Consider the following 25,124-nt stretch of genomic DNA (forward strand, 5'->3'; position numbering starts at 1 on the left):
ACCAGACAGGCAGGCAGGCAGGAAGGCAGAGATACAGATAGATAGACAGAGAGAGAGAGAGAGAGAGAGAGAGAGAGAGAGAGAGAGAGAGAGAGAGATTCCTGACCTCCACTGAGTATGACTACCCATAAGGTCACAGTGAGCAAGTCACCCAGTCGGGTAGGTAGGAGTAGGACTGTTTTGGTGACCGCATTACCATATTGGTCACGAGTCATGACTGCAGTCAAATTCCATGTGACCGTTTAGGAATGGTAATTAGGCTTCTCCAAGCTCTGATGCTGCTGATGGTCATTAGCAGCATACTAAACGTGCTGACTGCCTGGTACTCAGCATTCTATTGTCCCTCGAATCACTCTGACATCAATATAATATAATCAAATATAAATCAGCACTTCATGAGAGCCCATGAGCTCATGTTGCGCAACATTTCAATAGGCTATGCAATAGTGTGAGTTTTGATGGCCTCTATTAGAAAGATGAGGATCCCATCGGCTTTCTGTAGACTAGGCCTACTGTATTTATTTCTCAACCTTCCTAATATTAAGCACATTGCTTATATTTAAAACAGGAGTATAGCCTACCTGGCTGGCATGAAAATTAACCACGGGAAAACTGTTCGCTCCATTCGCTATTTTTTCCCCTGTTCCGAGACATGTGCATAATAATGGTCCATTCTAAATCTAAACTACTTTCTTACATATATTATTTAGTATATGTAAATACAAGACTAAATCAAGAATAGTCTGACGGGTGACAATATTAGCCCATCATTGTGAATGATGCCCAGCTTAAGCCAAGAAACAGCTCGTTACTTTTTTTTGCAACTTTTTCAAATCATGTAGCCTAGACCATAGGCCTATATGTTTTGAAAGCAAACCTACGTCTTGAGTCAGTACTGCCATCTATTGGTAAACATAAATATACCAGGTAACTACAGTTTGTATCACAACTAAAGTGACCAAATAACATCTTAAAATGAAGCACGTTAATCCTATTTACAACCAGTGTAGAGCCTAACAGGCATACATAGGTGGGCGTGTGAGTTTCAAGTTTGTGGAAGATACTTTTCACCATAAAAATAAACCTTTATAATAAAGCATTACATGCATAATTGCATTTGCGGTCACATTGGAGAATTAGGTTTTCCCGCTAATTGCATTTTGGAACATTTGCGCTTATAGCCTGCCTGCCGTGTGCACATTGCTGCGCTTATAGCCTGCTGCCTTGTGCACATTGCTGCGCTTATAGCCTGCTGCCTTGTGCACATTGCTGCGCTTATAGCCTGCTGCCTTGTGCACATTGCTGCGCTTATAGCCTGCTGCCGTGTGCACATTGCTGCGCTTATAGCCTGCTGCCTTGTGCACATTGCTGCGCTTATAGCCTGCTGCCTTGTGCACATTGCTGCGCTTATAGCCTGCTGCCTTGTGCACATTGCTACGCTTATAGCCTGCTGCCTTGTGCACATTGCTGCGCTTATAGCCTGCTGCCTTGTGCACATTGCTGCGCTTATAGCCTGCTGCCTTGTGCACATTGCTGCGCTTATAGCCTGCTGCCGTGTGCACATTGCTGCGCTTATAGCCTGCTGCCTTGTGCACATTGCTGCGCTTATAGCCTGCTGCCTTGTGCACATTGCTGCGCTTATAGCCTGCTGCCTTGTGCACATTGCTGTGCTTATAGCCTGCTGCCGTGTGCACATTGCTGCGCTTATAGCCTGCTGCCTTGTGCACATTGCTGCGCTTATAGCTCTGCTGCTGCTGCCGTGTGCACATTGCTGCGCTTATAGCCTGCTGCCTTGTGCACATTGCTGCGCTTATAGCCTGCTGCCTTGTGCACATTGCTGCGCTTATAGCCTGCTGCCTTGTGCACATTGCTGCGCTTATAGCCTGCTGCCTTGTGCACATTGCTGCGCTTATAGCCTGCTGCCTTGTGCACATTGCTGCGCTTATAGCCTGCTGCCTTGTGCACATTGCTGCGCTTATAGCCTGCTGCCTTGTGCACATTGCTGCGCTTATAGCCTGCTGCCTTGTGCACATTGCTGTGCTTATAGCCTGCTGCCGTGTGCACATTGCTGCGCTTATAGCCTGCTGCCTTGTGCACATTGCTGCGCTTATAGCCTGCTGCCTTGTGCACATTGCTGCGCTTATAGCCTGCTGCCTTGTGCACATTGCTGCGCTTATAGCCTGCTGCCTTGTGCACATTGCTGCGCTTATAGCCTGCTGCCGTGTGCACATTGCTGCGCTTATAGCCTGCTGCCTTGTGCACATTGCTGCGCTTATAGCCTGCTGCCTTGTGCACATTGCTGCGCTTATAGCCTGCTGCCTTGTGCACATTGCTGCGCTTATAGCCTGCTGCCTTGTGCACATTGCTGCGCTTATAGCCTGCTGCCTTGTGCACATTGCTGCGCTTATAGCCTGCTGCCTTGTGCACATTGCTGCGCTTTATAGCCTGCTGCCGTGTGCACATTGCTGCGCTTATAGCCTGCTGCCTTGTGCACATTGCTGCGCTTATAGCCTGCTGTGCACATTGCTGCCTTGCCGCACATTGCTGCGCTTATAGCCTGCTGCCGTGTGCACATTGCTGCGCTTATAGCCTGCTGCCTTGTGCACATTGCTGCGCTTATAGCCTGCTGCCTTGTGCACATTGCTGCGCTTATAGCCTGCTGCCTTGTGCACATTGCTGCGCTTATAGCCTGCTGCCTTGTGCACATTGCTGCGCTTATAATGTGAAGAAATAGCTAATAGCTTATCAACATTTTAAGCTAAATGTTCTGATCTGTTGCATCATCTTCTTTGATTTTAAAAGTGTTTTTGATGCTAGCGGTTGTATTAATTTGGGACTATTTCATCCCACAACTGTCCCAGACTATGTTTGGAATAGAAGGACAAGTTGACCAATAGAATAGGGAGATAGTAGATTGACATAGGCTAGTGCTTTTGCTGCTCGTTAGCCTTATTCATCTTGTAGGCAGAGGGAAAGTGAACATAGACAGCTCTAACATCATCAATATGCGCCTCGGAATTGGACAAGGAGGCATTTGCGTCACCGATGTGTCTGTCTTCTCTTGTAGCCTACTTCGGAGCTAAGATGCCCGTGAGAATGACTCAATCACATTGGCTAATAAGAATTGAGATATCTGAGAGAACCATGTGAGTGAGAGGTTCCCCGGAAGAGAAGGGAATTGTCATTTTTATATTCAGCCCAAGGACACAACGGCCACTGGCCGCCAAAGGCATGGACTTTTCTAGGGGGCATTAAGGCCACACAAGGGGGATGCCACCAGGAAATACGAGGCATTATCAAGTGCTTGTCAAATTGTCAAAATGAGAGACTGATGAAGTGTGTGCAGACTGCGCAACAAAAACAAATCATGAGACTTTATTCAAATCATCATTAGAGTTGCATCATGCAGCCTTAGAATGTATTAAAAATGTTAAAATATATAGCGCAACATTTGTATCACAATTAAAGTTAAACAAATAACTCAAAATGAAGCATATAAAAGAGGCCCTGTTTCTTTGTTAACCCCTCAACACAGAATAGCCACATGTTCGTATTCCCTCATAATTAGTTTGGAGAAAAATATCCTTTCTATTTTATTCAGCTATGTTCAATTGTATTCTGCATACTATAAAATAATATAAAATAATGCCATGGAATTCGAAGCAAATCTTGTCTGCTAAATTAACTAGTGTAGCCCAGAGCCATATGACATCGCCAGATCAGTGACTAACATAAGGACAACTCAGAATATGCTATTCTGTTCTTCTGAAATAGACTGCATTTTCTTCATATCATGTTTCTTTAAACCTGTCTAAAATAAATCATGTATTGATTGTGATGGTGTAGACTATTTTACATGGATTTATTGTGATGGTGTAGACTATTTTACATGGATTTATTGTGATGGTGTAGACTATATTACATGGATTTATTGTGATGGTGTAGACTATATTACATGGATTTATTGTGATGGTGTAGACTATATTACATGGATTTATTGTGATGGTGTAGACTATATTACATGGATTTATTGTGATGGTGTAGACTATATTACATGGATTTATTGTGATGGTGTAGACTATATTACATGGATTTATTGTGATGGTGTAGACTATATTACATGGATTTATTGTGATGGTGTAGACTATATTACATGGATTTATTGTGATGGTGTAGACTATTTTACATGGATTTATTGTGATGGTGTAGACTATATTACATGGATGTATTGTGATGGTGTAGACTATATTACATGGATTTATTGTGATGGTGTAGACTATATTACATGGATTTATTGTGATGGTGTAGACTATATTACATGGATTTATTGTGATGGTGTAGACTATATTACATGGATTTATTGTGATGGTGTAGACTATATTACATGGATTTATTGTGATGGTGTAGACTATATTACATGGATTTATTGTGATGGTGTAGACTATATTACATGGATTTATTGTGATGGTGTAGACTATATTACATGGATTTATTGTGATGGTGTAGACTATATTACATGGATTTATTGTGATGGTGTAGACTATATTACATGGATTTATTGTGATGGTGTAGACTATATTACATGGATTTATTGTGATGGTGTAGACTATATTACATGGATTTATTGTGATGGTGTAGACTATATTACATGGATTTATTGTGATGGTGTAGACTATATTACATGGATTTATTGTGATGGTGTAGACTATATTACATGGATTTATTGTGATGGTGTAGACTATATTACATGGATTTATTGTGATGGTGTAGACTATTTTACATGGATTTATTGTGATGGTGTAGACTATTTTACATGGATTTATTGTGATGGTGTAGACTATATTACATGGATTTATTGTGATGGTGTAGACTATATTACATGGATTTATTGTGATGGTGTAGACTATATTACATGGATTTATTGTGATGGTGTAGACTATTTTACATGGATTTATTGTGATGGTGTAGACTATTTTACATGGATTTATTGTGATGGTGTAGACTATTTTACATGGATTTATTGTGATGGTGTAGACTATATTACATGGATGTATTGTGATGGTGTAGACTATATTACATGGATTTATTGTGATGGTGTAGACCAGGGGTGTCAAAGTCAAATGGACGGAGGGCCAAATAAAAAAATCAGCTACAAGACGAGGGCCGGACTGTTCGAATGTTCATTGAAAAATTTTTAAATGACGCATATAGTCTAGTGAACCTAATTGAACCTACTGAAAACCTAACAAATATATTACAATATGATCAGATAAATAAAGCAATATTTTCTTATGGCTCTGTCAGTAATCTTTAATTTTCAACAGACACAAAAGACAAATTTCCTTTATATAAATATCCCCATAACATGAACATTAAATGAAAGAAACCGGTATTCAAGGCACCATCAGTAGACTATATTTTCTATTTTAGCAAAAGTGGGCTAAATTTACTTCAAAGAAAAAACAATAATAGCAATTTTCTATCATCCACTCAACTGAAATATTTTTAAAATATAATTGGATTGAAATACAAAAAAATAAAGTGCAAAAATCTATTAATCAAAAACAACACTTTGTTTAAGGAGAAGTAACATGCAGTGAAAACAAATATTAAATTTTAACTTTTAAACTTGAACTGAGTAAAAACTCTAAATATGTGATTGCACAGTAATGTTCACTTGTTTGAGGTTGAGGGTGATACTTGGTGGTGTCCCATCTTTTCCACAAGTTCATCAATGTTCGGGGTAAGGCTCTGAGCTGAAGAAATCCTCAGAATTGAGTGGAGGTGTTCAGCAGTAAGTCGACTTCTGTGTGATGTTTTGTTCAGGTTCATCAAAGAAAACAATTGTTCACACAGGTATGTGCTGCCAAACATAGACAACGTTTGAGCAGCCTGGATGCGCAGCTGGGGCATTGTGCCGGGGAGGAAACGGGCGAACTCCGCAGCACCCACTGCCGCATATTTTGCCCTCAGTGCATCATTGCATTGGAGGTCAATCAACTCCATTTGGAGGTTTGGTGGTGAGCTTTCCACGTCAACAGCAAATGGGTTACCGAGCAGTTCCAACCTGCTTTTTTGTGCTTCAAAGTCAGCAAATCGGCGTCGAAAGTCAGCGGCAAGCATACCTATTTTATCAGCCAACTGTGTGCTCGGGAACGCACTGGTAGAGAGCTTCTCTTTCATGGTCTGGCAGCTGGGAAAGTGGCTCAAATTTTCTTTCCGCATCTGCGTCTCCCACAGAGTCAGTTTGGTTTTAAATGCCTTCACTGTACTGTACATATCAGAGATGACACGATCCCGACCCTGCAGCTGCAAGTTTATTGCATTCAGATGACTCGTAATGTCACACAGAAAAGCCATTTCACACAGAAACATTTCGTCTCGGAGTTGTGTTGTGTCTTTCCCTTTGCTGTCCAAGAACAGACAAATCTCCTCACGAAGCTCGAAACATCTTTGAAGCACCTTTCCCTGGCTTAGCCATCGCACCTCTGTGTGATAAGGCAAATCACCATGCTCCGTTTCTAACTCCGTCAGAAATGCCTTGAACTGGCGGTGATTCAAACCTTTGGCTCTGATAAAGTTAACTGTGCGCGTGATGATGCTCATTACATGCTCCATTTTCAAGGCTTTACCGCACAACGCTTCCTGGTGTATGATACAATGATAAGCTGTCAGCTCACCTGTCGCGTTTTCCTCTTGCATCTTTTCCCGTATCTTCGCCACCAGTCCGCTCCTGTGTCCACACATCGCAGGTGCTCCGTCGGTTGTCAAACCCACGAGTTTTTCCAAGGCAGCTCCATCTCATTTACACATCTTGACACCTCTTCATACAAATCATGCCCCGTAGTTGTGCCATGCATAGGACGTAAAGCCAAAAACTCCTCTGTCACGCTTAGGTTGGAGTCCACTCCGCGGATGAAAATTGACAACTGGGCAATGTCAGAAATGTCGGTGCTCTCATCCACAGCCAAGGAATATGCAATAAAATCTTTTCCCTTTTTCACAAGCTGCTCTTTTAGATTGATGGACAACTGGTCTACTCTCTCGGCAATGGTGTTTCTGCTCAGACTCACATTTAAAAAGAGTTGCCTTTTTTCTGGGCAAACTTCGTCACAAACTTTAATCATGCAGTTTTTGATGAAATCCCCTCCGTAAATGGCCGGGCTGATTTAGCGATCTCTTCTGCCAAAATAAAACTGGCCTTGACAGCAGCCTGGCCTTGTGATTTGGCTTTTTTGAACAGAGCCTGTCGAGATTTGAGGCCTCGTTTTAATTCCTCTGCCTTTTGTAGCCTTTGTTCCATGTCCATATTCTTGTTTTTGTCCGCGTGTTTCGTTTCATAATGTCGTCTCAGATTATACTCTTTCAGTACCGCCACACTTTCTCCACACAGAAGACACACAGGTTTTCCAGCTACCTTCGTGAACATATACTCCGACTCCCACCTTGTTTGAAACCCCCGGTTCTCAGTATCCACCTTCCGTTTTGCCATTTTTGATGGGTATCTGAAAGTTAATTTTACTGTGATGCTGACGACTGCTGTGCCAATAAATATTGAAATGAAGCAGCCTACTGCTCGGTGCGTCACCTTTGCATTGTGGGAAATGTAGTATTGGTGCGTGTAAAAGATCTGCGGGCTGCCGGCTTGCTGCGGGCCGGTTCTAATAATAAATCAAGATCATCCCAGGGGCCGTAAAAAACCTTCTTGCGGGCCGGATGTGGCCCGCGGGCCTTGACTCTGACATATGTGGTGTAGACTATATTACATGGATTTATTGTGATGGTGTAGACTATATTACATGGATTTATTGTGATGGTGTAGACTATTTTACATGGATTTATTGTGATGGTGTAGACTATTTTACATGGATTTATTGGGATGGTGTAGACTATATTACATGGATTTATTGTGATGGTGTAGACTATATTACATGGATTTATTGTGATGGTGTAGACTATTTTACATGGATTTATTGTGATGGTGTAGACTATTTTACATGGATTTATTGTGATGGTGTAGACTATTTTACATGGATTTATTGTGATGGTGTAGACTATATTACATGGATTTATTGTGATGGTGTAGACTATATTACATGGATTTATTGTGATGGTGTAGACTATATTACATGGATTTATTGTGATGGTGTAGACTATATTACATGAATTTATTGTGATGGTGTAGACTATATTACATGGATTTATTGTGATGGTGTAGACTATTTTACATGGATTTATTGTGATGGTGTAGACTATTTTACATGGATTTATTGTGATGGTGTAGACTATATTACATGGATTTATTGTGATGGTGTAGACTATATTACATGGATTTATTGTGATGGTGTAGACTATATTACATGGATTTATTGTGATGGTGTAGACTATATTACATGGATTTATTAGACTTTTTCAAATGTAGATGTTCCAAAGGTCTGCATCAGTGTCTTGTAGGCTGTGTGTGGAAGCCAGGAGATGCTAAATGTGTTGATGTTAATTAACGGTCAATTGCAGTGAGACCGGCAGTTATTTGCTTGACAATCACCAGCTAACAAAATGTGATGACCACCACAGCCCTAGGTGGCTGCGCGTTCTCCCTTTCCTCCCTTCCCTGGCATGGCTCGTTGGGCCCGAGCATTAGGACTAGATTGATACAGTGAATCAGGGAGACAAACGGGACCTCTGACTGGGAGCATACTGGGGTCGACACGTTCAATCCTGACACACCTGACCAGCCCGCACCTCTGTCTGTCTGTCTGTCTGTCTGTCTGTCTGTCTGTCTGTCTGTCTGTCTGTCTGTCTGTCTGTCTGTCTGTCTGTCTGTCTGTCTGTCTGTCTGTCTGTCTGTCTGTCTGTCTGTCTGTCTGTCTGTCTGTCTGTCTGTCTGTCTGTCTGTCTGTCTGTCTGCCTGCCTGCCTGCCTGCACATGTATTTTTTTGTCTACGCGAGTGGGTTTTTAGGGCTTTCTGTCGATCTTACCTCTCTCTCTTGTTGTTTTGAGGTGGAAACTGAAAGCTGAGCACACCTCTATCTCTGGCCGTGTCCGAAATCTGTCTACGTACTAAAACTATACAGTCGTGGCCAAAAGTTTTGAGAAAGACACAAATGTTAACTTTCACAAAGTCTGCTGCCTCAGTTTGTATGATGGCAATTTGCATACACTCCAGAATGTTATGAAGAGTGATCAGATGAATTGCAATTAATTGCAGTCCCTCTTTGCCATGCAAATGACCTGAATCCCCCCAAAAAAACATTTCCACTGCATTTCAGCCCTGCCACAAATGGACTAGCTGACATCGTGTCAGTGATTCTCTCGTTAACACAGGTCTGAGTGTTGACGAGGACAAGGCTGGAGATCACTCTGTCATACTGATTGATTTTGAATAACAGACTGGAAGCTTCAAAAGGAGGGTGGTGCTTGGAATTATTGTTCTTTCTCTGTCTCTGTTCTGTTCATTCTCTGTCAATCATGGTTACCTGCAAGGAATGGTTACGTGACATCATCATTGCTTTGCACAAAAAAAGGGCTTCACAGGCAAGGATATTGCTGCCAGTAAGATTGCACCTAAATCAACCATTTATCGGATCATCAAGAACTTCAAGGAGAGAGGTTCAATTGTTGTGAAGAAGGCTTCAGGGCGCCCAAGAAAGTCCAGCAAGTGCCAGGACCGTCTCCTAAAGTTGATTCAACTGCGGGATCGGGGCACCACCAGTACAGACCTTGCTCAGGAATGGCAGCAGGCAGGTGTGAGTGCATCAGCACGCACAGTGAGGCGAAGAGTTTTGGAGGATGGCCTTGTGTCAAGAAGGGCAGCAAAGAAGCCACTTCTCTCCAGGAAAAACATCAGGGACAGACTGATATTCTGAAAAGGTACAGGGATTGGACTGGGGACTGGGGTAAAGTCATTTTCTCTGATGAATCCCCTTTCCGATTGTTTGGGGCATCCGGAAAAAAGCTTATCCGGAGAAGACAAGGTAAACGCTACCATCAGGCCTGGGACATGCCAACAGTAAAGCATCCTGAGACCATTCATGTGTGGAGTTGCTTCTCAGCCAAGGCAGTGGGCTCACTCACAATTTTGCCTAAGAACACAGCCATGAATAAAGAATGGTACCAACACATCCTCTAAGAGCAACTTCTCCCAACCATCCAGAAACAGTTTGGTGATGAGCAATGCCTTTTCGAGCATGATGGAGCACCTTTCCATAAGGCAAAAGTGATAAGTAAGTGGCTCGGGGAACAAAACATTGATATTTTGGGTCCATGGCCAGGAAACTCCCCAGACCTTAATCCCATTGAGAACTTGTGGTCCATCTTCAAGAAGCAGGTGGACAAACAAAACCCCACAAATTCTGACAAACTCCTAGCATTGATTATGCAAGAATGGGCTGCCATCAATCAGGATGTGGCCCAGAAGTTAATTGACAGCATGCCAGGGCTGATTGCAGAAGTATTGAAAAATGTAATTGTCAATAAAATACTTTGACACTTATGAAATGCTTGTAATTATACTTCAGTATTCCATAGTAACGTCTGACAGAAATATCTAAAAACACTGAAGCAGCAAACTTTCTGAAAATGTATATTTGTGTCTTTCTCAAAAGTTTTGGCCGTGACTGCACTATGTACTAAACTTAATATATACTATGTAGAACTGTTCAGTTAATCAACAACTATCAACATATTAGAATCACCCATACTGAGAATGTGTAATCTAATACTAGACTCAAACATACTGAGAATGTATAATCTAATACTAGACTCCCCCATACTGAGAATATATACTCTAATACTAGACTCCCCCACACTGAGAATGTGTAATCTAATACTAGACTCAAACATACTGAGAATGTATAATCTATCACTAGACTCCCCCATACTGAGAATGTATAATCTATCACTAGACTCCCCCACACTGAGAATGTGTAATCTAATACTAGACTCAAACATACTGAGAATGTATAATCTAATACTAGACTCCCCCATACTGAGAATATATAATCTAACACTAGACTCCCCCATACTGAGAATGTGTAATCTAATACTAGACTACTAGACTAATACCTCCCCATACTGAGAATGAATAATCTATCACTAGACTCCCCCATACTGAGAATGTATAATCTAATACTAGACTCCCCCATACTGAGAATATATAATCTAACACTAGACTCCCCCATACTGAGAATGTGTAATCTAATACTAGACTCCCCCATACTGAGAATATATAATCTAATACTAGACTCCCCCATACTGAGAATGAATAATCTAATACTAGACTCCCCCATACTGAGAATGTGTAATCTAATACTAGACTCCCCCATACTGAGAATGTATAATCTAATACTAGACTCCCCATACTGAGAATGTGTAATCTAATATAATCATACTAGAATGTGTAATCACTAGACTCCCCATACTGAGAATGTGTAATCTAATACTAGACTCCCCCATACTGAGAATGTATAATCTAATACTAGACTAATACTAGAATGAATAATCTCCCTAATACTAGACTCAAACATACTGAGAATGTATAATCTATCACTAGAGAGAATGTGTAATAATACTAGACTCAAACATACTGAGAATGTATAATCTAATACTAGACTCCCCCATACTGAGAATATATAATCTAACACTAGACTCCCCCATACTGAGAATGTGTAATCTAATACTAGACTCCCCCATACTGAGAATGTGTAATCTAATACTAGACTCCCCCATACTGAGAATGAATAATCTATCACTAGACTCCCCCATACTGAGAATGTATAATCTAATACTAGACTCCCCCATACTGAGAATATATAATCTAACACTAGACTCCCCCATACTGAGAATGTGTAATCTAATACTAGACTCCCCCATACTGAGAATATATAATCTAATACTAGACTCCCCCATACTGAGAATGAATAATCTAATACTAGACTCCCCCATACTGAGAATGTGTAATCTAATACTAGACTCCCCCATACTGAGAATGTATAATCTAATACTAGACTCCCCCATACTGAGAATGTGTAATCTAATACTAGACTCAAACATACTGAGAATGTGTAATCTATCACTAGACTCCCCCACACTGAGAATGTGTAATCTAATACTAGACTCCCCCATACTGAGAATGTATAATCTAATACTAGACTCCCCCATACTGAGAATGAATAATCTAATACTAGACTCCCCAATACTGAGAATGTATAATCTAATACTAGACTCCCCCATACTGAGAATATATAATCTAACACTAGACTCCCCCATACTGAGAATGTGTAATCTAATACTAGACTCCCCCATACTGAGAATATATAATCTAATACTAGACTCCCCCATACTGAGAATGTGTAATCTAATACTAGACTCCCCATACTGAGAATGTGTAATCTATCACTAGACTCCCCCACACTGAGAATGTATAATCTAATACTAGACTCCCCCATACTGAGAATGTATAATCTAATACTAGACTCCCCCATACTGAGAATGTATAATCTAATACTAGACTCAAACATACTGAGAATGTGTAATCTATCACTAGACTCCCCCATACTGAGAATGTGTAATCTATCACTAGACTCCCCCATACTGAGAATGTATAATCTAATACTAGACTCAAACATACTGAGAATGTCTAATCTAATACTAGACTCCCCCATACTGAGAATGTACAATCTAATACTAGACTCCCCCATACTGAGAATGTATAATCTAATACTAGACTCCCCCAATTGTTTTCTTAGTGACTATGGTCCCAGCTGCCTTGAGATCATTGACAAGATCCTCCCGTGTAGTTCTGGACTGATTCCTCACCGTTCTCATGGTCATTGCAACTCCACGAGGTGAGATCTTGCATGGAGTCCCAGGCTGAGGGAGATTGACAGTTGACAGACAGTTGACAGATTGACACTCCCTTTAAGAGTGTGCTCTAATCTCAGCTCGTTACCTGTATAAAAGACACCTGGGAGCCAGAAATCTTTCTGATTGAGAGGGGGTCAAATACTTATTTCCCTCAAATCAATTTATAACATTTTTGACATGCGTTTTTTTATTTTTATTTTTTTATTCTGTCTCTCACTGTTCAAATAAACCTACCATTAAAATTATAGTCTGATAATTTCTTTGTCAGTGGGCAAACGTACAAAATCAGCAGGGGATCAAATACTTTTTTCCCCTCACTGCCTACTATTTAGACTGCAAGTACGATTATTCGGATACAGCCTCAGTCTCTTCCTCTCTCAATCGTCTTTCTGTCTCACTGTGTATCTCTCAAACACCTTTCTCCGTCTCTCTCTCTCTCCCTCTGTCTCTGTCTCTGTCTCTCCCTCTCCCTCTCCCTCTCCCTCTCTCTCGACTCAGACCTGCTTCACAATCCTGCAACCACAAAGCTGTCTCACGTTAACTGTATCTCTTCAGAGAGCCCATATCCCAGAGTACACCCTGTCAGTGGTGTTCTGTTCCCACTTCCCAGCCGTGTGGTCGAATCATGTTACTCCACGTGCCGAGCGGTCACGGTCTCGCTGCGGTCTCTGTGTGCCAGCGTCTAACGTTTCCACCCTGCCAGAGATTGCCCGGCCCAGTTCCCTTGCTAGCCACAGTTATCTACACTGACTGGCCCTCTTTCTGTCTCTCTCTCTGCTCTCTCCCTCTGTCTCTCTACTGTCTCTCTCCCTCTCTCTCTCTCCGTCTCTCTCTCTACTGTCTCTCTCCCTCTCTCTCCGTCTCTCTCTCTCTACTGTCTCTATTCCTCTCGCTCTCTACTGTCTCTAACCCTACCTTTCTCTCTCTACTGTCTCTAATCCTACCTTTCTCTCTACTGTCTCTAACTCTACCTTTCTCTCTACTGTCTCTAACTCTACCTTTCTCTCTCTACTGTCTCTAACCCTACCTTTCTCTCTCTACTGTCTCTAACCCTACCTTTCTCTCTCTACTGTCTCTAACCCTACCTTTCTCTCTCTACTGTCTCTAACCCTACCTTTCTCTCTCTACTGTCTCTAACCCTACCTTTCTCTCTCTACTGTCTCTAACTCTACCTTTCTCTCTACTGTCTCTAACCCTACCTTTCTCTCTCTACTGTCTCTAACCCTACCTTTCTCTCTCTACTGTCTCTAACCCTACCTTTCTCTCTCTACTGTCTCTAACCCTACCTTTCTCTCTCTACTGTCTCTAACCCTACCTTTCTCTCTCTACTGTCTCTAACCCTACCTTTCTCTCTCTCTACTGTCTCTAACCCTACCTTTCTCTCTCTACTGTCTCTAACCCTACCTTTCTCTCTCTACTGTCTCTAACCCTACCTTTCTCTCTCTACTGTCTCTAACCCTACCTTTCTCTCTCTACTGTCTCTAACCCTACCTTTCTCTCTCTACTGTCTCTAACCCTACCTTTCTCTCTCTACTGTCTCTAACCCTACCTTTCTCTCTCTACTGTCTCTAACCCTACCTTTCTCTCTCTACTGTCTCTAACCCTAACCCTATTTCACTCTCTACTGTCTCTAACCCTACCTTTCTCTCTCTACTGTCTCTAACCCTACCTTTCTCTCTCTACTGTCTCTAACCCTACCTTTCTCTCTCTTTTTCTCTGTCTCTAACCCTACCTTTCTCTCTCTACTGTCTCTAACCCTACCTTTCTCTCTCTTCTGTCTCTAACCCTTCCTTTCTCTCTCTTCTGTCTCTAACCCTACCTTTCTCTCTCTTCTGTCTCTAACCCTACCTTTCTCTCTCTACTGTCTCTAACTCTACCTTTCTCTCTACTGTCTCTAACCCTACCTTTCTCTCTCTACTGTCTCTAACCCTACCTTTCTCTCTCTACTGTCTCTAACCCTACCTTTCTCTCTCTACTGTCTCTAACCCTACCTTTCTCTCTCTACTGTCTCTAACCCTACCTTTCTCTCTCTACTGTCTCTAACCCTACCTTTCACTCTCTACTGTCTCTAACCCTACCTTTCTCTCTCTACTGTCTCTAACCCTACCTTTCTCTCTCTACTGTCTCTAACCCTACCTTTCTCTCTCTACTGTCTCTAACCCTACCTTTCTCTCTCTACTGTCTCTAACCCTACCTTTCTCTCTCTACTGTCTCTAACCCTACCTTTCTCTCTCTACTGTCTCTAACCCTACCTTTCTCTCTCTACTGTCTCTAACCCTACATTTCACTCTCTACTGTCTCTAACCCTACCTTTCTCTCTCTACTGTCTCTAACTCTACCTTTCTCTCTCTACTGTCTCTAACCCTACCTTTCTCTCTCTACTGTCTCTAATCCTACCTTTCTCTCTCTACTGTCTCTAACCCTACCTTTCTCTCTCTACTGTCTCTAACCCTTCCTTTCTCTCTCTTCTGTCTCTAACCCTACCTTTCTCTCTCTTCTGTCTCTAACCCTACCTTTCTCTCTCTTGCACAAATTGGATGATTATGGGATGTCTACATAAGAGATTACACCACTGACAGGGAACGCAGCTGTGGACACAGTGTGTGCTCTCACACACAGAAACTGAATAAACACAGTGTGTGTGCTCTCACACACAGAAACTGAATAAACACTGTGTGTGCTCTCACACACAGAAACTGAATAAACACTGTGTGTGCTCTCACACACAGAAACTGAATAAACACCGTGTGTGCTCTCACACACAGAAACTGAATAAACACCATGTGTGCTCTCACACACAGAAACTGAATAAACACTGTGTGTGCTCTCACACACAGAAACTGAATAAACACTGTGTGTGCTCTCACACACAGAAACTGAATAAACACCGTGTGTGCTCTCACACACAGAAACTGAATAAACACCATGTGTGCTCTCACACACAGAAACTGAATAAACACAATGTGTGCTCTCATACACACAGAAACTGAATAAACACACAATGTGTGCTCTCATACACACAGAAACTGAATAAACACACAACGGCTCATATAAACACACACACACACAAAGTAATGAAGCACACAGTGGTATCTACTCATGGATTCCAATGAAAGCCTGGCTTACCCCCCCACCCCCCCACCCCCAAAAAAATATGTATCTTTCATCTCTCTGTATTTTATAATTTTCCTTTAATTCGCAAGAGGCTGAATGTATCTGACCGGAGAAAGCATCCAAGCAAGCGAAACAGCGCCCCCTCTGTCTCGATGTGTACACACCATTTAGCTGATGCGTCTGGTCCAAAAGGGTATGACATTGTTGCCGCCAGTAGCATTCAATGCAAGAGAAGCCAGCATAGCATTGATGAACAAAAATAATAAAATAATAGCCAATCAGCATTCAGCTCAACTGTGAATGATCCTGGCGCACCAAAATAAAGTAACAAGGGAATCCAGTTTGGATTTGGCTTCACAACCTATCACATCAAAAGCCAAATGTCGTTGTTGACAGAAATAAATGTAATTGTTGCATCTCGTTGTGTTGTCCTCCAAAGGCTAGCGAGCTAACTAAAACAATCTATTTCCTAAATTAGCCATAGAGGAATAGGGATTTGGACTTGTGGTTTTACTTAATTCTTCGTACTGGCCAATGATTATAATGGCGAATCCGATCCAACCATTAATTTATACATTATGCCCCTGGCCTGATGGAAGTAGGCTAATGTTAACTATCTGGCTAATTGTTGCCCATGAAAGGAAGTTAGTCTAGAGAGCAAGCATTTTAGCCAGGTAGCCTATGATAACAACAACTAAAAGTGTGTACTGTATGACAGAGTGAGACCATTTCGGCAACATGAAAGAGAGATGTAGGGTGAGTCAATATTTTTTTTTCTTCTTGCAAGCACACACACACACACAGAGAAGTTAGTACCATGGACAGTATGATATTTAGCGTACATTGAATGGACTAAATTGTTTTGTGAATCTTTTAGTTGTCACTGTATTGGACTAGGCAGAGGTGATTTGATGATGTTGAAATATTGTAGTTAAAATGGTGCTGGAATAGTGGAGGCAGCTCCTGGTTTCTTTGGGACTTGCGGTAACTCTCTGTGGTTCTAAATCAATAGTTGTTTAATAGTCTGAAAATGTCAGAAACATTACCTTGCTTGACCACGCTGTAGGTCATGTAACTGTAACATGCAGTATGCTTTGTGGACTCCACCAGACAGAGGTCGCTGTAGGTCATGTAACTGTAACGTGCAGTATGCTTTGTGGACCACCAGACAGAGGTTGCTGTAGGTCATGTAACTGTAACATGCAGTATGCTTTGTGGACTCCACCAGACAGAGGTTGCTGTAGGTCATGTAACTGTAACGTGCAGTATGCTTTGTGGACTCCACCAGACAGAGGTTGCTGTAGGTCATGTAACTGTAACGTGCAGTATGCTTTGTGGACTCCACCAGACAGAGGTTGCTGTAGGTCATGTAACTGTAACATGCAGTATGCTTTGTGGACTCCACCAGACAGAGGTCGCTGTAGGTCATGTAACTGTAACATGCAGTATGCTTTGTGGACTCCACCAGACAGAGGTCGCTGTAGGTCATGTAACTGTAACATGCAGTATGCTTTGTGGACTCCACCAGACAGAGGTCGCTGTAGGTCATGTAACTGTAACATGCAGTATGCTTTGTGGACTCCACCAGACAGAGGTCGCTGTAGGTCATGTAACTGTAACATGCAGTATGCTTTGTGGACTCCACCAGACAGAGGTTGCTGTAGGTCATGTAGGTCATGTAACTGTAACCAGACAGAGGTGCCATGTAACTGTAACATGCTTTGTGGACTCCACCAGACAGAGGTCGCTGTAGGTCATGTAACTGTAACGTGCAGTATGCTTTGTGGACTCCACCAGACAGAGGTCGCTGTAGGTCATGTAACTGTAACGTGCAGTATGCTTTGTGGACCACCAGACAGAGGTTGCTGTAGGTCATGTAACTGTAACGTGCAGTATGCTTTGTGGACTCCACCAGAGAGAGGTTGGTTGCTCTATGGTTTTGTGATGAAACAAAGGTGTGGTTGAATTTATTCTGCCACTGTGTCTTCTTATTGTTTCTGCATTAGGTCTATATATCACGATGTCAAGGCATATGAACTAACAGGTGATAGAGCAAACAACGCAATTATCACAACGCATAGGTTGCAATATGGAGAGAAAAACAATCGTGGCTCGGTTTTCCCAGTGATTGTACCCACGCAGCGCTACTGGAAACATAGTGATTATGCACCAACACATTCGCACACTTCACCCAATATAACACTTCACCAATGTGTCTTTGAAGATATTTACCGTGGTTGGACTTGGACTGGTGGACAGGGGTGTAGTGGTTCTTGGAGGAGGTTTGTTGAGGAGTGTTGTCTTTGGGAGAGCCGTTCATGGCTGAAAAGTTCTCACAGTCATATTGCGATATGGGAATGGGCCCCTGTTGCCTCAGGATGTCTGCAAGGGCCCTGTGGACACAGAGAAGAAAATGGCAGGTTCTGATAAAAAAAAAAAGTTTGTGCACCAAAAGTCACTGATACGTCTATTTAGGTCACTTCTCCAAGCATTTACGTTTCCAAGGTGAGTGAGAGTTCATTTTTTTCTTGGCACTGAATGGTTATAGCGAACCATTATAAACCCCCCTGGGGTATAAGGGCCCGGATATGGGTTTCTACTGTGCTAACATATGAGTAGGTCATGATAAGGATCATTTAGATATTTGATTTGGAATTTTAGGAACACTGTATAGTATAATTTGTTTTTGAAAAAATATATATTTATGAAATATTGAATTTGGTGTTACTGCTATTACCCCATAGAAACACATTGAATAACATACAGTGGGGCCAAAAAGTATTTAGTCAACCACCAATTGTGAAAGTTCTCCCACTTAAAAAATGAGAGGCCTGTAATTTTCATCATAGGTACACTTCAACTATGACAGACAAAATGAAAAAAGAAATCCAGAAAATCACATTGTAGGATTTTTAATTAATTAATTTGCAAATTATGGTGGAAAATAAGTATTTGGTCAATAACAAAAGTTTATCTCAATACTTTGTCATATACCCTTTGTTGGCAATGACAGAGGTCAAACGTTTTCTGTAAGTCTTCACAAGGTTTTCACACACTGTTGCTGGTATTTTGGCCCATTCCTCCATGCAGATCTCCTCTAGAGCAGTGATGTTTTGGGGCTGTTGCTGGGCAACACAGACTTTCAACTCCCTCCAAAGATTTTCTATGGGGTTGAGATCTGGAGACTGGCTAGGCCACTCCAGGACCTTGAAATGCTTCTTACGAAGCCACTCCTTCGTTGCCCGGGCAGTGTGTTTGGGATCATTGTCATGCTGAAAGAACCAGCCACGTTCCATCTTCAATGCCCTTGCTGATGGAAGGAGGTTTTCACTCAAAATCTCATGATACATGGCCCCATTCATTCTTTCCTTTACACGGATCAGTCGTCCTGGTCCCTTAGCAGAAAAACAGCCCCAAAGCATGATGTTTCCACCCCCATGCTTCACAGTAGGTATGGTGTTCTTTGGATGCAACTCAGCATTCTTTGTCCTCCAAAAACGACGAGTTGAGTTTTTACCAAAACGTTCTATTTTGGTTTCATCTGACCATATGACATTCTCCCAATCTTCTTCTGGATCATCCAAATGCTCTCTAGCAAACTTCAGACGGGCCTGGACATGTACTGGCTTAAGCAGGGGGGACACGTCTGGCACTGCAGGATTTGAGTCCTTGGCGGCGTAGTGTGTCACTGATGGTAGGCTTTGTTACTTTGGTCCCAGCTCTCTGCAGGTCATTCACTAGGTCCCCCTGTGTGGTTCTGGGATTTTTGCTCACCGTTCTTGTGATCATTTTGACCCCACGGGATGAGATCTTGCGTGGAGCCCCAGATCGAGGGAGATTATCAGTGGTCTTGTATGTCTTCCATTTCCTAATAATTGCTCCCACAGTTGATTTCTTCAAACCAAGTTGCTTACCTATTGCAGATGCAGTCTTCCCAGCCTGGTGCAGGTCTACAATTTTGTTTCTGGTGTCCTTTGACAGCTCTTTGGTCTTGGCCATAGTGGAGTTTGGAGTGTGACTGTTTGAGGTTGTGGACAGGTGTCTTTTATACTGATAACAAGTTCAAACAGGTGCCATTAATACAGGTAACGAGTGGAGGACAGAGGAGCCTCTTAAAGAGGTCTGTGAGAGCCAGAAATCTTGCTTGTTTGTTGGTGACCAAATACTTATTTTCCACCATAATTTGCAAATAAATTTGTTAAATACAATGTGATTTTCTGGATTTTTTTTCTCATTTTGTCTGTCATAGATGAAGTGTACCTATGATGAAAATGACAGGCCTCTCTCATCTTTTTAAGTGGGAGAACTTGCACAATTGGTGGCTGACTAAATACTTTTTTGCCCCACTGTATTCATATATGGCAAAACAGACCGTCCAAAAAATAAATCAAAAGGAGGTATGTTTTGAAGTGTCTGTCTTATATCTGAGAGATATAAGATAGATAAGCTAATTATTTTATATTTATTTTACCCATATTTAAACCCTTTTTTGGCACTACATTTTCGGCATGTCTCCTGGTCTGACAAATCCCACTGTAGCTCTGCCAACTTTCACCACAGATGCAGAAGACCGGCATTGTCAGATGCTGTGGATTGAGGACCCAAGCCTAAGATAGATACGTCTCACTTAAACGGACAGATTCTATGGGGTTTTGTATTATGCTAATTAACACACCCCGCGGGGGTGTGGATATCCACTCTACTAACAAAACAGTGAAGGTAACAAATATACTAACAACAGAAAGAGAAGCATAGTTGTGTTTATGAGAAGCCGTTATAATTGGGTTGAATTGGAGTGTTTTTCAGGAGGTGCATACGGAGGTATGGCACCCCTCGAGGGTGAGAAGGAGAGGGGAGAGAGGGAACGGAAAAACTCAACAGCATCATGACAGAAAATAACACCAATAGTTGTTTTTTTTCTGGCTGAGCTTTTTGAAGAGGAGGAAATCAAATTATGTTTTGCATTGCTGCGATTGCTCAAAGCCTTGTGCGTGACAAATATATGTACAGCGTAACCTTTCCTGTTCTATAAATACTGTCCCTGTTTTCATTTATTTCACATCTGAGTTTTGCAGTTATGTATTTATCATTGGATTTGCTGTGACGCAGACGTGTCAGGCAACTCCAATGACACTTAAACCTTCATGTTATACAACAGGAGGCTGCTGAGGGGAGAACGGCTCATGACAATGGAGTGAATGGAATGGTATTAAACACATGGAAACCATGTGTTTGGTGTGTTTGTTACCATTCCGTTGATATCGTTCCACCGGGACGCCTGTGCGTGACACATTTTTGACACGTCTCTAGATTACTCCAGTGTTGCGCCGCGCATGTGTAAAAAGACCATGCTTCATAGCGGGAGACTACAATGTGTATCAGCGGTTACTCATTGATGTGTGCTCTCCAGCATCATGTGTTGTCCACTAGTCTGTGGTTAAACGTAAGGTTGCAAAGCCCCAGAGGGAGCCGGGAAACAGCTGAGAAAACACAGAACTGCAGACCGCCACTCCAACATAGCCTTGTTTAACCCATGTCAGTTCACCACTGCAGTCTGAGAATGCACACCACCACCACCACCGCCGCCACAGAGAACGTGTTGGTGTGATAGCTGCTATGGGACTCGAGTTAGCTCAGGGTGAGAGGGGTTGGATCAGAGGTTTTATTTTCTAATTTATGGTCTATGGCAATAGGGTTTGTTTTGACATAGCAAAGGCCTTGTCATTTTCTGAGTATTTTACGAGGGGAATGTGTATAGACGTTGTTGTACGTCTGGATTTATCTGTTTGCATTTGAAGGGATGATGCACTGTCAGTGCTCTCCATAGTATTACACATGGCTTGACGTTATGATGCAGAAACTAGATTTGTCTCAACACCTGCAGTGAAACAACCAACAACAACAAAAAATACATCAAATATACATCAATAGGATCAGTCCTTCACCACACAACTGACATGCAAGCTTTCCCAAATCATGTCAATATTTCCCCTTTGAACACCTCTGCAATCACCTCTACTTTGGTCTTTCATGTGTACAAAAAAAAAGAAAAAAGTTCCTCAAGGGTTCTTTGGGAAGGCTAATGGTTCTATGTGGAACCATAATGACTCGAAGAACCATTTGAGCCCTTCAATGGTTCCTTACAGTACACAAAATTATTCTTTGCTCTTTTAGTGATAATTAAAATGTAGGGGAGGAGGCTCATTAGAATATTTTGGGGTGTGGTTTACGCATTGCTTTTTTTGGTGCAACCGTGAGTGAGAGTCTCATTCCAAGTTTATCTAATGAGTTGTGTTATTTATGACCTTCTATAACGACAATGTTTTGCATCAATTGAGAATGGTTGATTAAATCACTCTGTATTTATTTTCTCATGGACCCCAAGCTGTTCAAGAGGTTGCTCACTTAAGTTGCTAATTAACACAGTAACACCTATGGAAGTCTAACAGTATAATATGGCTGAACAGAACAAATAACCATGTATGCTTCCACGAAATGATCTACAAAGAACATTTCAGATTGAGAACCATTCTTCCATGATGGTTCTATAAAGAACCATAAAAAAGCATTCTATATGGCCCCAAAAAGGGTTGTAACCATAGCGGAACCCTTTTTTGGTGCTATATAGAACTAATGGTTCTTCATAAAACCATAGGAAAGTGTTCTTTATAGCACCATACAAGTTCCATTTAGAACCTTAGGAGCAGGGTTCTTTATAGCACCATACAAGTTCCATTTAGAACCTTATGAGCAGGGTTCTTTATAGCACCATACAAGTTCCATTTAGAACCGTATGAGCAGGGTTCTTTATAGCACCATACAAGTTCCATTTAGAACCTTATGAGCAGGGTTCTTTATAGCACCATACAAGTTCCATTTAGAACCTTATGAGCAGGGTTCTTTATAGCACCAAATGGCATATGCATTTGTTTTTATTATATTTAATTGTATATACGGAATTGAGAGTAAATGCCAGAATGCCATCTGGTACACTAGGCTAGTTTGCACACACACATGCTGGTTCTAAATAGTACAGATAGGGGTTCTTTGGTTTGTAACGATATACATCATTTATTGTGTGTGTAAACTAGCCTAGTGTACCAGATTTAATAGCATTCTGGTAGTGGGTGATACAAGGATTTGTATAAAGCAGGACATAGCTCAACCTGGTTAAAAGTCAAGTGTTTTTTCATATAGAAACATCTTTATCTGTAGCCTACATTACCAGGAAGACACACGTGACCACACCACCTCACAGTACATTATGTAAAATGGAGGTCAAATATGTGTTCAATCTCACGTGACCATGTTCCAATGAACTCTGACCTCTGACCCATAATTGTCATAACAATTATTTTCAAGGTGCGACTAGTCTTCTTAGTTCAAGGGTCAGACCTTTTAGTATAAGGGTTTAGACTGCCGGGGTTGTGGATAAGACCCATATGAACTATATTATATGTCAGGTTAATTATCACACTCAGATTATCCATAAAATATATTTTATACTGCATGCGAACATGACTTCAATACAGAATGATATGTTCAACCACATTGACATTTTTCTCTCAAGACATAAAAGACCAGATCATGTTTCATCATGTTTCAAAAAAACGGGGCTTTGCACCCAAGCAGACATGTATATTCATTCGTTCGTTCATTCATTCATTCATTCATTCATTCATTCATTCATTCATTTATTAAGTCATTCATTCTGACTTACCTATGGATATTCATTTCCTGAGGAGGCTCTGTGGCTTTGTCATAGGCAACTTTAGCCGAAACTCCCACCACTAAAATAAAAGCTATGATCCCACAGGTGATGTACACCGCAGTGTTCGTCTGGTCCATACTCGGGTCAAAAGGCTGTCCCGTCGAGGCTGGCGACGGGGGGGGCGTTTTCACCCAGTCCGGCTTGTTGTAGTTTTTACAGCTTGACTGATCCACTCGTTTTTCTTTTTCCTGGCAGCAGAACCGCAGGAAGCAGGACCCGCAGCAGTAGCGGTGAACCGTGTTGTTACACGCAAACTCTCTGTCAAATTGTCCGCTCACATCGTAGTAACCCGTGCACGTATCGTAGTCCTTGGTCGTATTCTTCTGCGGCGCAGCGGTGGGGATCACCGCGGTGATGTTGGTGTCTTTCGCCTTGGGAGTCCGCTTGGTCACGGGTTTCATCTTCTTGCCTCCTGTCCCGGCGCAGAGAACGCTCAGGGGATCCAGGTATATGAGGAGCAGCAAAAGGTGCCTTATCCCCATCGTGTGTCTAACCTGTCAATTCACTTCCGACGCGACGCTTGTGATCTTCTCTGACTTGGTAGTGAAGTGAATGTGATAGGGCTCTCAGGCTCTCAGGCTCTCAGTCCAACAAGGCTGTTACAACCCTCGTCACCTGCCACTCGCGTTGGTCCTCCCACGATCGATACTGTTACCATACTGGCTAGAAGAATGAATAGCATCAGTATGGAAGACGCAATTAGTTAATTAAGTATATCATTAATAGCAGCGCTTCTGAAACCCATTGCGCTCTGATAGAGAGAATCGTCATTCACGGAACTGCATGCCTTGGTTGCGCTCTGGTAGGACAGCCGAGTGCAGTGGACTGTGTGCTTTCCGCTGGGTTGGAGATGCTGATAACGGCCGCGTGTCGCTGTCTAAGGTACTGATTTATGTGGGGCGCCTTGAGTCGAGTCGTCTTTACATGGCAGGGCTTGTGTTCACATTTTCTTGTTGTGGTGAAAGTTGCGCTATAGAGGAAACAAACCAAACGCTTCATGAGCCATTATCCACACGTCAAGGGGAGTGCGTTAAGTCTAATCAAAGCAAACAATTTATCCACGCGATGGAAACCACAATCATTTATTCTGAACGGCGGTATTTTTGTCACATCCTTTTCGTGAAATGTTTGACATTCAGGGATTCTGGGCTTGTCATAACGGCTGCATGCAGTCAAGACGCGCTTGTTTAAACCCCGTTCGATGTACAGACATTCCATTGCAACTGGAACTTTCCAAATGCATTAAAGTTTTAGAATAAAATTCGACTAGAGTACAACGAATACATTCAAAACGGTTTTAATTGCAGCCAAATATGTGTTTTCACTCAGTAAAATATCGCCGAAGAATAGCCTATTTCAATGTATTATACTTAC

The 25,124-nt window shown here is 42.0% G+C and overlaps 1 protein-coding gene across 1 annotated transcript; it reads right to left on the bottom strand.

Annotated features, from left to right (window-relative positions):
• Positions 1 to 12,773: 12,773 nt before the first annotated feature.
• Positions 12,774 to 24,713, bottom strand: LOC115107166 (protein shisa-6-like). The gene is made up of 3 exons (XM_065008461.1): positions 23,700 to 24,713; positions 18,212 to 18,372; positions 12,774 to 12,871 (listed from the first exon to the last, which is right to left on the bottom strand). Exons 1-3 carry the CDS (start codon positions 24,230 to 24,232, stop codon positions 12,774 to 12,776), a joined length of 792 nt encoding a protein of 263 aa, XP_064864533.1. The 5' UTR covers positions 24,233 to 24,713.
• Positions 24,714 to 25,124: the final 411 nt, after the last annotated feature.

Source organism: Oncorhynchus nerka, linkage group LG23 (assembly GCF_034236695.1).
Source record: "Oncorhynchus nerka isolate Pitt River linkage group LG23, Oner_Uvic_2.0, whole genome shotgun sequence".
NCBI lineage: Eukaryota > Metazoa > Chordata > Actinopteri > Salmoniformes > Salmonidae > Oncorhynchus > Oncorhynchus nerka.

Excerpts from the sequence above, each read along its gene's own strand:
- LOC115107166 (XM_065008461.1), bottom strand. The coding sequence starts at position 24,232 with ATGGGGATAAGGCACCTTTTGCTGCTCCTCATATACCTGGATCCCCTG. Across the intron at positions 18,373-23,699 it reads CAGGAAATGAATATCCATAG|GGCCCTTGCAGACATCCTGA; the intron begins GTAAGTCAGAAT and ends CTGTGTCCACAG. Across the intron at positions 12,872-18,211 it reads CCAGTCCAAGTCCAACCACG|CCTGGGACTCCATGCAAGAT; the intron begins GTAAATATCTTC and ends AATCTCCCTCAG.